The sequence below is a fragment of the Drosophila rhopaloa genome, unplaced genomic scaffold, assembly GCF_018152115.1.
Source record: "Drosophila rhopaloa isolate 14029-0021.01 unplaced genomic scaffold, ASM1815211v1 contig_167, whole genome shotgun sequence".
Lineage (NCBI taxonomy): Eukaryota > Metazoa > Arthropoda > Insecta > Diptera > Drosophilidae > Drosophila > Drosophila rhopaloa.
Window position 1 is genome coordinate 9,292,666 of NW_025335047.1, and position 13,029 is coordinate 9,305,694.

Sequence of the window (13,029 nt, forward strand, 5' to 3'; positions counted from 1 at the left end):
GCAAACTATAAATTCGTAAATAAAGCTATTAAGCAAATGGTAGTTTAATCCTTCAATTTTTGTTATCTCAGCATATTTAAAATAAACAACAAATCTGTTTATAATAGAAAACAAGCTTGATGATATGAAAAACAAGCTAATATTAAAAAATGGTTGATTAAATAAAATACTATTTTTAAAGATAGATTAATTTTAGCTTCTTTTGCCTGTTAATTTATAATCCTTATGATTTTGTTGTCTGTATTTTAAATGATTTTTATTTTAAGGTAAATTCAAGTTAATAATTTATTAATTAATTCAACTCTTTAATAGCAACCCGAATTTTGATTTGTAATTAAAATAAAACTAATAAATATTAATTGATCTCCGTCCCGATTAATTCTCTCTGTGTATATATTGGTGTTTTTTCAGGCTGCAGAGATGAATAAAGTCGGTGACTCTAGGGTTTTCGCAGCGTGCCCACAGCTGCTAGAATTCATTTCGAACTTTGCAATATATCTACATGTATATGTATAATAAATTTCCATTTGCTTTTGTTAGCGTTAACGTTTAACCCCACGCAACCCGGCAGGCGCCCGACATAAGTATAAGTTCAAACTGGTACGCGCCGCCTCAAACATGTGTTTATGGATGCTGTGGCTGGCCCTTTGTGGGTGTGTGGGTGCATATCGGAGTATCTGTGTTTACATATTATGTACATATTTTTTTGGCCTCTTGTTTTGCACGCCGTCGATAAGCGCGCCTTCCATTCCGCCCCTTTGCACCACATATTTCTTCCACTCGCTTATCAAAAGTTGCCCAAGCCCAAGCTGTTTACTTGAGCAACAATCTGCTGCCAGAGCTCCAGAGCACCAGACTCGGTCCCAGTTCGATACCCAGTCCAAGACCCAAGACTCAGTCTGGATTCCACTCTCCACTTCGGAGTGAGTTTTCGGCGCTTAAAGCTGTTAAGACTTTAACGCGACTTTAATATATACACCACATTGCCGTGCATCGTCATCTTTTTACCCGGAAAAGTCTGCGGCGTAACAACTGCTCCCGAAATTGTAAATTCAGAATGCGGCGCACAGCTCGATTGATTCCGTTCGGTTTCGTCATCCTGCTCCTCGTGCTCCTCCAGCTTCCATTTTCATCGACATTCGGCCACACACGTAAGCCCTGCCTTCGATGGCAAGCCATTGATTATGGATATATATCCATCCATACATTGAAAAACGGAATGTCTCTGTGAGATTGTATACTCCTTTGTTGCAAAGCTCACTTCCTCAATATGTTGTGCCAATTTGATTGGCTTGGCAGAAAAACAATTGATGCAAAAAATCAATTTGGCAAAAATACGTCCACTTTTATACATAAAATTAATATAGTTCTGGAGAAAAGTTTCACCTGATCTGATTTTAATTATAAATATATCTTATAGTTTGGATGAAAAGCTAGATTACTATTTGCTCAAAAAACAGAGATCAAAAATATTCGTTTTTAAAATTTTAAAGGACAATTGGGATTCGTATTTATTTCGTTTGCCATTTGGTTTTATTGCTTATATTTTGTGCGCAAAAGTAAATAGAGTTCTAATTTTGTTCCTTTTTGGCAAAGTTTTATAAGTTGTTTAACATTTTAAAAATAAAATTCTTAAATTACGATGAAAAGAAATATTAATGTTAACCAGAAGTACTCCTAGGAATTAAATCAAAAGTAGTTTTAGTATGATAAAGTATGAGTTTCAAGAGCTCCATAAAAAATGATTGCCATTTAGTCTCTATATAACCTCCGCTTTCGAACTAAAAACCCAATTGTTACTTTCTGAAATTTGTTTCTTTCTGTAAAGTGGGACGCAGCTGCCAGACGCCCGAGAAGACCGAAGGACGGTGTGTGCACTTCAGCTCCTGCCGCCTCGTCCTGCGGCACTATGCGATGTACAAGGAGCACATGCCGCCGGTGATAATGCGATTCCTGCAGCGGGCCCGTTGCAAGCCGAAGAACGAGGGCGTAAGTTGCGACCATGTCGAGCCCAATAAAACTGTCTGGCAAGAACAATAACCCTTGAATGGCTCTGATTCTAATGAAATTTCGCTTTTATTTCCCCCGTACATGTCTCCCCTGGCAACATGAAAAACATCAACAAAGTATCATTTGTGCTGCGAACTCAAAGATGTGATTCCTGCGAACGCCAACTCCAAGCTAAAGTAAATCAACTTCAAAGTGCGTCATGTGTTGTGTGCGTGTGGGCTTTGATCTGCCAAATCAGTTTGGTAGCTTTTTGTTTTGGGCCCCGTAACCAAAATGTTATGGCCGGGCCGCATCGCCTGTAATTATAATGTGTACACGAATCATGTATTAAGTGCGTATTCCCGTCTCGCCGGGCAACAGATGCTGAGACATAATAAAAAATAAAAAGTTTAGCCTCAATCTTGACAGCTTGCCTCGGCGAGGGTTCTGCCTTGAGTTTGCGAGTGTTTTATTTAAGGCTCAGCGCTGACACAAGCTAAGGCTCCAAGTTTGTTGCAAATTCTACAAAAATTCCTTTCAGACAGCTGAGGAAAATCAAAAGGGAATACAAACTCCATGAGCAGGGGTTTTTATTTACCAAGGAGCCCTATTAAAAGCATAAATATGTTTGAACTTGCAACACCTACTACTATATGTAGTCGGTCAAAGAAATGAATACTTGAAATTATTTTACATCCAATTTGAATGCTGTCAAAGAGTTTCTCTGGACACCTGAAACCCTTCATTTGCCCTGCATACACATTTCACTTTATTCATTTTAATATTTACCAGAGAGTTGAATTTTATGTTTTCGTAGATAAACTTTTGCTTGTTCAATGTTTAAATTCTCTTACTTTTGCCAACAAGGGTTTCCATTACACAATAGCCGCCCAGCGTTGTTGAGTTCATTCCCTGTTATTTAATTTTGATTTATGCTCGTATCTGGTGTTGAAACAGCCCTCGCCTCCTGTTTTGTGTGTGCTGACTTTAATGTGCCAGATTTTAAGTGACATTCGGGAGACGCTAAAAGGCCGTCTAAAAATCACGCAACATTAAGATGATTTATGCGGAATAATTTCAGTGTAAATGAGGCAGACTCCGGGGCTGACCAGGCATTGGGGCAGGCAGACCAGTTAGTGGTTGCTCTCGGATCTGCAAAGGAGTTGCAAGTGGGTTCGGTTGGTTTTTCGGACCGGAGGTCTAGAGCTCTCTGGCTGGCTGGGGCGTTGAAAAGTAGACACCTTGTGCGCGCACGCTGCTCGAATTTCAAGCCGAGGCTGGAGGCAGCAGCTCAGCTCTTGATGTTGCTGCCGTTGCTGTTGCTGTTGCTGTTGCTGTTGCTCTTGCTGTTGCTATTGCTGTTGCTGCAACATGAACGAATCGCCGCTGAAATTGCAGACAGCGGGCAGCAGATGATAAATGGCCTGAAAACACATTTGAGCTGCAGCTCGCCTCTGTTGCCGCTGATGCTGATCTATTAGACAAACGCACGCCCAAGGCGTCTACATCGCCATCGCCATCGCCCCCACTCCTGCATACACATCCTCATGGCCCTCTGCATGTTGGCTATTTATGGAAAGTTTACCCCGAGATAAAGCCAGAAAAACGGCAATTTTCATGATTATTTTTGTCGCTTTTAAACTAAAAATGTTTCTAGCTGTCAGAAATTAAATGGGTAGCAGCAGCAGCTTCAGCAAACATGTTTAGGCCAAAGCAGCTGCACAACTCCAACGGCTTTAGTCTTTAGTGCTCAGTGTTTAGTCTTCAGACTTGGCTCACTATGTTTGCATTGTTGCTGCTGGTGCTGGTGCTGCCGCCGTCGTCGATGTTGTTGCTGCGGTGCAACAAATGTTGTTAACAAGCATATTTTGACAGCTCAACAAGATGTTGCCAGATGCGCGAACAGCAACAAGAGGAGCAGCAGCAACAACAGCAGCAGCAACAACAGCCACGCAACTATAGATGCAACGAGGCCATCTGCATATGCCATAAAAGGCGAAACAAAAGTAAGACAAACCATGGACTATATGGGCTTCTATATGGGGGTGACTATGGGAAAGTTGTGGCTTTCTACTCTACATATAGTATGCCTTCGCCAGAGCAATTGAAGTTAGTGAGGCGCAGAGTCCATTGCATGGATACATATGTGCTGCCGATGTTTGCTGCAGACCATTCTACTTCAGAGCATAAAATGTGGAACACATTGTTTCCACTGCCTGGCAGTCTTGTTTTTAAAAACTATTTTGTCTGCATTTTATTAAACATTGCAGTGGATTTAATGAAACAAAGGGGTTAAGAGAGGGAGACAGAGCGTGAAACACAGGCACCGCCTAGCCACATCTATTTGCTAATTGCATTTCGTTGTTGTCGCTCCGATGTTTGTTGTTCTGCGGCCATATACCTTTCACGCACACTGTTCCGGTTTCTACCCGCTTTCCACCTGTCACCTTGGTTAAATATCGCTTTGTTCCAACTGTCGCAACTGACAAAACCGAATGTCTTGTCCTTGTCCTCACCGCATCGCAATGCCTAGCATCGCATCACATCGCACATCGCACATCAGTTCGCATCGGGAACACTGCCGGAGTTGCAGTCACTTCAGTTCGCGGCATGTCTATCACCTGGCCAAGGAAAATGCAATTAACGAGCGCCATCAGAACGGCAAAAGCCTGCGAAATGAAAGGCACCCAAACAAATGGCTGGCAGAGTGGCAAATAGCTTTACATATTGCTTTACCAAATGAGAGCGGTGAATGTGGGATAATGGCAAAGAAAATTTACGATCTAAAAGATTTCTTTAAGGTTAATAGAGTTTTTTGGTTAAGATTTAGTATTTCAATTTAGGGCAACTTCATAGATTAGGAGCAATTGTACAAATTTATGAATAGAAAAGAATTTAAGTAAGCTAATTCGTTAAACTTTCTGTGTAATTTTGGTGGGATGATTTGAATGTTGCTTAACTTGAGAAATTACAACAAATCGTTATTTTAATCAAGTATTTATAACAAATACTAATTTATATTAAAAGATCTACTTAATTTATATTGCTCAAGAATACTCTTAAAATATAAACATGTAAAAACAGGTAATTAAATCTAAAAAGACACTATAAATTATCTAAAATATTTTGAATGCTAACCAGCCCTTCTCCCTAGGTACAATTATCTGAAATATATGAAACCCCCTTTCACATCAAGTTATTCCGAGTCTTCTCCTCTCATCAAGTTATTCTGGGTAATGAAAAATCCTTTGGGAAACCCACTCACATTTAGAATGATCAATTTTGTTCTCCCATAGTCGCAATCAATTATTTCCCAATATCTCTTCACTTTGTACATTTAGATACTTGTATTGGCTTGTGAGGCATTCTATTTCCATTACCGGCCACTCTTTTGGCAAAGGCTTTGTTGCAAATTTCTTCAATACTAAATGCGTAGAATGCCATCGAATTGACTCCGGCTTTTGGTTGCAAATTGCTGAAAAATGCAGCTTAATGAACCTTGGGTTGACATGCAGAAAATGTAGGAGAGCAGCAGGACAAAAAAGCCCGATGCCCAACATTTTCTGCCAATCACTGTAGGGCCACAAAAAGCGATGGAGAAGAAAGCAAAGCCAAAGTGCAAGCAACCGCAAATTCAATAAATTTGAAAAGCAATTAATAACTGATTGACAAGTATTTATCTAGGAGGAAATGGCGAGCGGGAGCCGGACAAAAAAGCGGAAGCGGAAGTTGCAACAGCAAGGATGCAAAGAGCGGCAGCCATGTTGGTCGGCGGAAACCGAAACCGAAACCGGGCAAATAAGCGTAATACGCTGGCCAAACACCGATCCAACAGCAACAGAAAAAGCAAAAGCAACAGAAACAGCAACAGAAACTGAAACTGAAACAGTAGCCGAAGCTGAAAATCGGGGCAGATGGAGCTGAATTGTGGAAGCTGGCGGGAAATGAACCCGTGGGAGCTGGCGGAAATTCAAAACCCAAAGTCAAATGGAACACAGCAATATAACGCAACGAAATTGACGGAGACGAGATAAAAGAGCAATCAACAATACGGCACAATACGGCAACACCAAACAGAAAGTGGAGAGCCCAACGGGCCAGAAGATGTAGCATAAAATGTAGCGAAAACTTTGGAAAAATCATTAATAATGCTGGGGCAGCGCAATGGCATTGGTTTTCCGAAAGGACAAGCGCAAGGACATGCAGCTCTCAGCCCACCAGCTCGCCAGCTCGCCAGCTCACAGTCCTCCGTCAATCAAAGCGCAAACAGAAACAAAATGAATGGCAAACAGTGGCGACTCGGACGCTGAACGTTGGCCAAGTGGCGATAGTGCACTCGGAGAAAATGACAATAGTTCCAATTTCACCAAAAAGGGGGATGAGTATAATCCTTTTTGCCATCTAAGTTTTAAATTCAAAGCAATCTTTTAATTAAAAAAGCTAAAATAGAGATTTTAAGGGAATAATTAAACTAGGAAAAGCAAGTTAATATTTTTCAAAATGTAGTTGTATTCTTAAACTATTGTCAGAGAAAGTGCCTTGAAGTTATTAAATCATATATATTATTTCACAAATTACTAAAAAGCAATTGTTTTATGGCAGTGTTTTGTTTTTATTTCGCCACATGCATGCAGAATTGCGGATAATCCAAAAATAAAACAGTTTGCAACAGCTAAAAGCATGGATTATACCATATAATCAAAATTGCAAGTAACATTTGTAAGAATGGCATTTCCTTGGGTTTTTTTTTTCACTCGATATGCCGCTTTTTTTCAAAGTGCCGACGTGGAGACAGGGCTAAATCCAACGGATGTCCATTGAAAAGGGGTCAGTAGTCAGGCTGGCTGGGCTAAGCGACTGTTTAGCTGCTTGTTTTGTAGCGGTCGGACGGTGATGGTGGAACAGCAGGCCGGCTAGAACAGGACATTTTGTCCCCAATGGTGATGAACAGGACGATGATGATGATGATGATGATGGTGATGGTGGAGGAGAAGGCATTGGCCGATGGCCGGGCGAATGAGCAACGTGCCTTTCGCCAACTAGGACGACAATGAACGCGATGATGATCATAACAATGCCGATGATGATGATGGGGAGACATTGAGCGAGCGATGTGGAACGGATGTGCAGTTGTTGTGGTCGCCAGCAAAGCAAAGAAAAGCACAATTATTCATTTGCACAATGTCACAAAAGTGTCAGGCGGCAAAAGGAGCAAAGGATTCTTTGGCCATTGCCTTCGGGTCTTCTTCGCCCCAGCTTTTCGAGACAAAAGCGTTGGGGAAAAGCGATAATGACGAGCTGGTTGCATGGCCACTATGCCATTATTTAAAGGATAAGGCGCCGTATCGGAAGCAAGATGGATAACCCTGTGACTTGGTGAGTTTGCGGTGCATTCAAGTAATTAAGTTAGCCGAGAGCGGAGCGCTGAGAGCTAGTTTCGAGCCGAAAGTGCATTAAAATTAATGCATTAGCAAGTGCAACATTGTTATCGGCCTGCACACATGAGCACACTCACTGGCGAATAACGCCTCACGTGGCCGAACACACACAGAGACACACACACATGCACACAGGAGGCGAATCCTACCAACATTTAGCCATACCAAAGCCACCCCCACATCCCCCCTCCCAATGCACATGCCCATATAACACTCACATATTACTTGTAGTAATTTCTCACGGAAATTCATAACCTTCCGCAACTATTCAGCATTTGTGTGGCATACTATGCCGCGCTCTTGTGCTGCTCGTGTATTTGTCGTCGCCGTCGTCCTCGTCGTCGTCTACCCATTGGCCTACATCCGCGATTTTCGCACATGCCGACACATATATACATATATACAGCAGAGTACCTCAGTACGTCCCCCCGAAAGTCAGCCTGCTTCGTGAACAGCTATTTTCGAACTCGAAAGCGCATGCTCTTAAACTTGGCATGCTCTTAAATTGGCCTTCGAAACTTACGATATTCGCCTCTGTTAGCGATTTAAAATAAAAAGAGAGAGAAAGCCAAGCAGAGAGAAGTTCGAAAATCCCCAAAAAAAGAAAAATACAAATGTTGCTGCTGCTATAGAAATAATGAGTCGATCCATAATGTTTTTCAAACATTTTCAACTGACTAGGCCAACAGTTTTCCCCGCCACCACCCCCCTGTTAACCCCCTTTGAGTTGGCTTATGTAAGCTTTGCTGGAAATTGGGCTGCTGTCATAAAGTTTATCTTGACCTTTCACTTACCCTCCCATCCAGAAATCGAGAACAATTCAAGTTTATTAATTATTGCCTTTGAATGTTTTAATTAAATACTTGCAGCTATTTTCATATTATTCTACTATTCAACAAGAGTCAAAAACATTCAACTAAACTGCTCTTAATTATGCACTCGAAAGCCGCAACTTGAGTCGAGTTGAGTAATTTGCTGGCTGAAAGTTTTCTCCTGGGTAAATTAATATTTCGATTTTGCTTTTTTTTATTTTTTTAGCAAAGCCTCTCAATATTATTTTTTCCCAGCATTTTTCCAACCTGATTTATGTGGCGATCCTGCCCACGTTTCACCTGCCATTGCAATGTGGCATGTGGAATATGTAAATATTTGATGGACTTACTTTTTCTTGCCCACTCGCACTAAATCGAAAATGGAAACCTTTCGCTGGCCTTATCTGACACAAATATATCATGAATTTCTTAATCAATGGTCAGACGGCTACCGGCATTTCCCAAATGACCGCCACGGGCGGTTTGGGAAAACTAAAACCAGATATCCAGATATCAATCCACTTTGGCGCTAACCAGTTCGATTGGTTTAAGTTCACCGCGCGCACCGCTCGCCACACGTTGACAATTTCAATTTCAATATTTCGAATCGTTTTGGTTTTGACTGGGGAATAAGGCCCCCAGCAACCCAGCAACCCAGTGCACACGCCCACTAAATTAAGTGGCACTTAATAATCAAAATTACGCGTCGCTCAGATAAGCCGCAGGTGAGCGGCGGCGGCGGCGGCGGCGGCAGTAGGTCAAATGGCCGCCTTGGATTTGTAGCTATCGGGATCAGGGATTGGGAAAAAAACTCAGCTCGATGAATTCCAATTCCCATTAATAAATTAAAACACGCCCGAGTGCCTAATCGGCTTTCGCTGCGGCTTTTTTCACCCATTTCCCCGCTTCGTTTCCCTTTAGTTTTTAAACGTTTAAGCGACACGATGGGGAGAAGTGTGGGGAATGGACGGGTCCATTGAGCTTTGATTGCAATTAATATGCAGCATCGGCTGTGGGATCGTTGTCAGCTCGAATTAAACGCCCGGCTGAGTGCTGCGACGTCTGCCATTCTTCAAGCGCCAGTCGCATGTGCAATTCATGAATTTCAATTAATTAATTAGGCCGCACAAATCTGACGGGGGAGATGCCATTGCCATCGCCATCGCCATCCCGGCAGCAATCGAAGCTCCCAATCGAAATGTAGTTGCAATGCAATGCTCGGCTGCAATTTCTGTTGCAGCTGCTGCTTGACAAAGTAGCTGTTAGATTGCATCGCATTTTCCACCCCATGGCAACCCCCTACCCACTCCCCCCATCACCGGTTTTCAGCCCCCCTCCTTGATGTTGCATGTACTTTGCATGCAACAGTTCGCTGCTTTTTAGCATACAAGTGACCCAATTACCGTAGGGAGGAACGAGGAAGGACACCACCCACAGCAGCCTTCGTTACGGCTTGTTGATTTATGTAATTTAGATTGGATTTTGCGGCGGAGAAATTAATGCGTTGTAGATTAATGAGTGGCCGGGAGGACATGGGGGCCATTTTCGAAGGTGGCAGAAGGATAAGGTCGCCGCCGCATGACCGAAAACGTCAAATCTCTTAAACCTTTTAGGCAACTCTTTAAAAACACAGGGGGGGGGGCGAAGTGGGGTTAGAAAGCAAAAAATTCGGTACAAGTCCCCAAATTGCCATAAAGTACGAAACACCTTTGCATTGTGAATGTGTGTGTGAGAATGTTGCTTGTTGTTTCCATGTTGTTGGCACTGTGTGAGCCTATTTTAATCTCATTAAAAATGTAACAGGAGGGAAATGGGCTGCTGCTGCTGCTGCTACTTCTGCTGCTTCTGCCACTCTACTGATGGTGTTGGTTGGTTATGCGGCTTCAAGTTGTCTTTAAAATTGACTGAAAGCGAAAATCAGTGTAAACGCTTCGTTGAGCAGGCCAAAGACACAGTTGCGAGTTGCCAAAGGCCCTCGACGTCGCCATCTTGGCTCCACGTGTATCCATGGCTTAGTGCCCGCACACATATATGCACAGGAAAAAAAAAAAATGTTAACTTTTTTATTATAGGTGCAATAACAAAATTTCTGAGAATATTTTTTAAGCTAATTAAATTTTTAATTAATTAAAAATTGATCTAAACATCAAAATAAGTTCTGTCCAATTTACTTAAAACCTTTTTTTCCACTATTTCTACATAGAAACAAAATGTTGCACCTAACCAATCATATTTTATAAAGATCTAATAAAAGGTATTGTCTTATCCGCAATAATAAATATTGAGATAAAATAAAGTGATTAACTGAGCAGAATAAAAATAGTCCTGCTTTTGTTGGGTGGTCTTTTAAAAAAATAATATGGTTGAAATTACATTCATTTGTAATCAATACTCATTATCATTTAGACATATTTATTCAAAACTCTTTTATAAATAATAATAATTAAAAGTTTAATAGAACTTGCTTTATTGTTTCTTTTTAACTACATTTTAAATCTGTTTAAATGGCTGGATGTAGATTTTAAATTTGTTTGGTCTGAAATTAATTGTATTACAAAACATGTAGATTTAAGTGTGGTTTATTTATTAATGTTTTCCGCGGTGTACACTTACCACATGTGTGTGGGCATCTGTGGGTGTGCGTGTTCCTGTTTGTGGGCCTCCACTTTATTTCGCGTTTATTATTTTACGCCTGCTTGGGAGCCGCCAAAAATGTAGGGAAGCAGGGATCAGGCAGACAATGCCGCTTCGCCTCGCCTCGCCCCCGCCCCTAACACCTTTAACCACCCACTGCCGCCCACTGCCACCCACTAACCACCCACTAACCTTAGTTAACCTCACTCGGCGACCGCACTGCTGTTGCTATTATGATTATTGCTCGTGGTTGTTGGGTAGCACGCGCAAGCTTTGTTTTTATTTGGGCTCAATTCTCCTTGTTGATTCTCGATTTTTTTTTTTTCATTCATTCGTTTTATTCTCGGTGTTTTTTTCTGCATACGACCTACTCGGGGTTTGTTATAAAATTTATGAAAAGAAAGCAAAATCAAAATTATAATAAAATCAGATTACAGCCTCTCAAAATTTCAAGAGAGTGGGGATTTTTGCTTAGCAGCCCCGGCCCCTTGTTGTTGTATTTTTGTTTTTATTATGCTTTTCAGTCAAAAAATTGTTTGCGCTTCATTTTATGAAAACATAAGCAATTTTTGATGCCGCTGTTGCTGATGTGATGCTGCTGCCGGTGTTTTTTTTTTTTTTTTTTTTTTTGTTTTTTTGAGACACTGACACCAGGAACTTGGGCCGCGACATTTGCGCCACCGTCTTCTTCCGGTTTCCGGTCGGGGGGCATCATCTTCCGCTTTTCGCGTTTTCCCAGCGGTGCGTTTAACAACGCTCCATTTTTATGTGCCAGACATGTGAAAGCTCTTCATTTTGGCCAACTGGCGAAAATGGGGGTGGCCGCGCCGAAATTCGCTTTGACTCTTCAGCCAGAAAGTCCTGGCTGACTTACCTCGTCGTCATCCTGTCGCTGCCTTGGCGTTGATTTTATGGCATTTTTTTCCCCAGCTTTCTTATTTTATTTTTTTTTTTGGTTTTTGGGCAGATCGCGCAGGAGGCGCGAATCTCCAGAAAAAGGGACTTTATAAAATATGTACTCGAGGGTAGTCTGTTTTATTGCAATTACTTAAGATTTTACTGTCTGCGTTAATTGAGCATTGGATTACTTTATTTGACGGGGGCAGCCATGAAGATTGATTGCATTGTTCTCGGCTAGGAGTTGGCAGCATTAATCTAGCATTAATTATTATGTAATTGGTCACCGCAGCCAGGGCAAACAAAGGGATTTTAATTAAATTTTAACCATAAACCGACGCTGACGGGGGAAGTTGCTTTGATGTATGCAGCTTTAAATGCAAATCAAATATTTATTCCGCCCACATAAGCGCACATCCTTGCACACACACACACACACTAACATACACTTACACACACACGTGAGCTGCCATTGTTTGAGCACGTCTATGTGTGCGTTGGCAAACAAAACAAAAATAATTGTAAATTCAATTTCATTATTAAATGTTCTTGTCCGCAGTTCTGTGTGTTTGTCTATTATCTCAACGCAGCCAAATAGCCGCAGTCCCCTAGTTAAGCCTTTATACCCATAGTGTTTTCGGGGTGTGAGTATTTGCACGCAGTGTGTGCGGTTTCGATGTATATTTAAACAAATGCGGTTAATGTTCATATTTCATTTTAATCATACCCACGGATATTGATATTGGCATGGCCTGTCTGCCGTTTCTATCTGTGTGAGTGCCCGCTACGCCTGTTAATGCGCATTTACGTGCCGCATTATGTATTTACCCATACACACAGAGCCACACACAGTCACACTCGCATTGCTTTAGTTTGTCAAAAACAAACTTTCCCTAGTTCAACCACAAAACGGGCAAGGCAACCAAACGCAACGCAACGCAACGCATCGCAACGGTGGAAAATGATTGTAAAATTTAACAACCGACAGCCAATTACCATAGCTTTTTATTTGATTTTGCACGGTTTAGCTTTTTGGTAACGAGTTGGATGTTGCCGCCAGCACTGCGGTCTATCCCACCATCCCAAAAATCCCAAAAAAAAACAAGGCCGACAGCAGCAACACGGCTCCACGTGCTCGGTTTTTAAAGGGAAAAGAATGACGGATATTAAATTGGTGGAACAGCCGAAGGTTGAGCTTAATGCCATGGAGGAAAACCACAAATTCATTCTAATCGATTGGGCTGGCATCGTTGAAAGAT

The 13,029-nt window shown here is 41.7% G+C and overlaps 1 protein-coding gene across 1 annotated transcript; it reads left to right on the forward strand.

The window, feature by feature from the left end:
• Positions 1 to 849: 849 nt before the first annotated feature.
• Positions 850 to 2,389, forward strand: LOC108037360. Its single transcript, XM_017113911.2, has 3 exons — positions 850 to 1,151; positions 1,829 to 1,989; positions 2,128 to 2,389. The coding sequence occupies exons 1-3, from the start codon at positions 1,058 to 1,060 to the stop codon at positions 2,188 to 2,190; spliced, it is 318 nt and encodes a 105-aa protein (XP_016969400.2). The 5' UTR covers positions 850 to 1,057; the 3' UTR covers positions 2,191 to 2,389.
• Positions 2,390 to 13,029: the final 10,640 nt, after the last annotated feature.

What these genes read in the sequence shown, in the direction of transcription:
- LOC108037360 (XM_017113911.2), top strand. Translation starts at nt 1,058, where the DNA reads ATGCGGCGCACAGCTCGATTGATTCCGTTCGGTTTCGTCATCCTGCTC. An exon ending in ATCGACATTCGGCCACACAC is followed by an intron (nt 1,152 to 1,828) that starts GTAAGCCCTGCC and finishes CTTTCTGTAAAG; the next exon opens with TGGGACGCAGCTGCCAGACG. An exon ending in GCAAGCCGAAGAACGAGGGC is followed by an intron (nt 1,990 to 2,127) that starts GTAAGTTGCGAC and finishes ACATCAACAAAG; the next exon opens with TATCATTTGTGCTGCGAACT.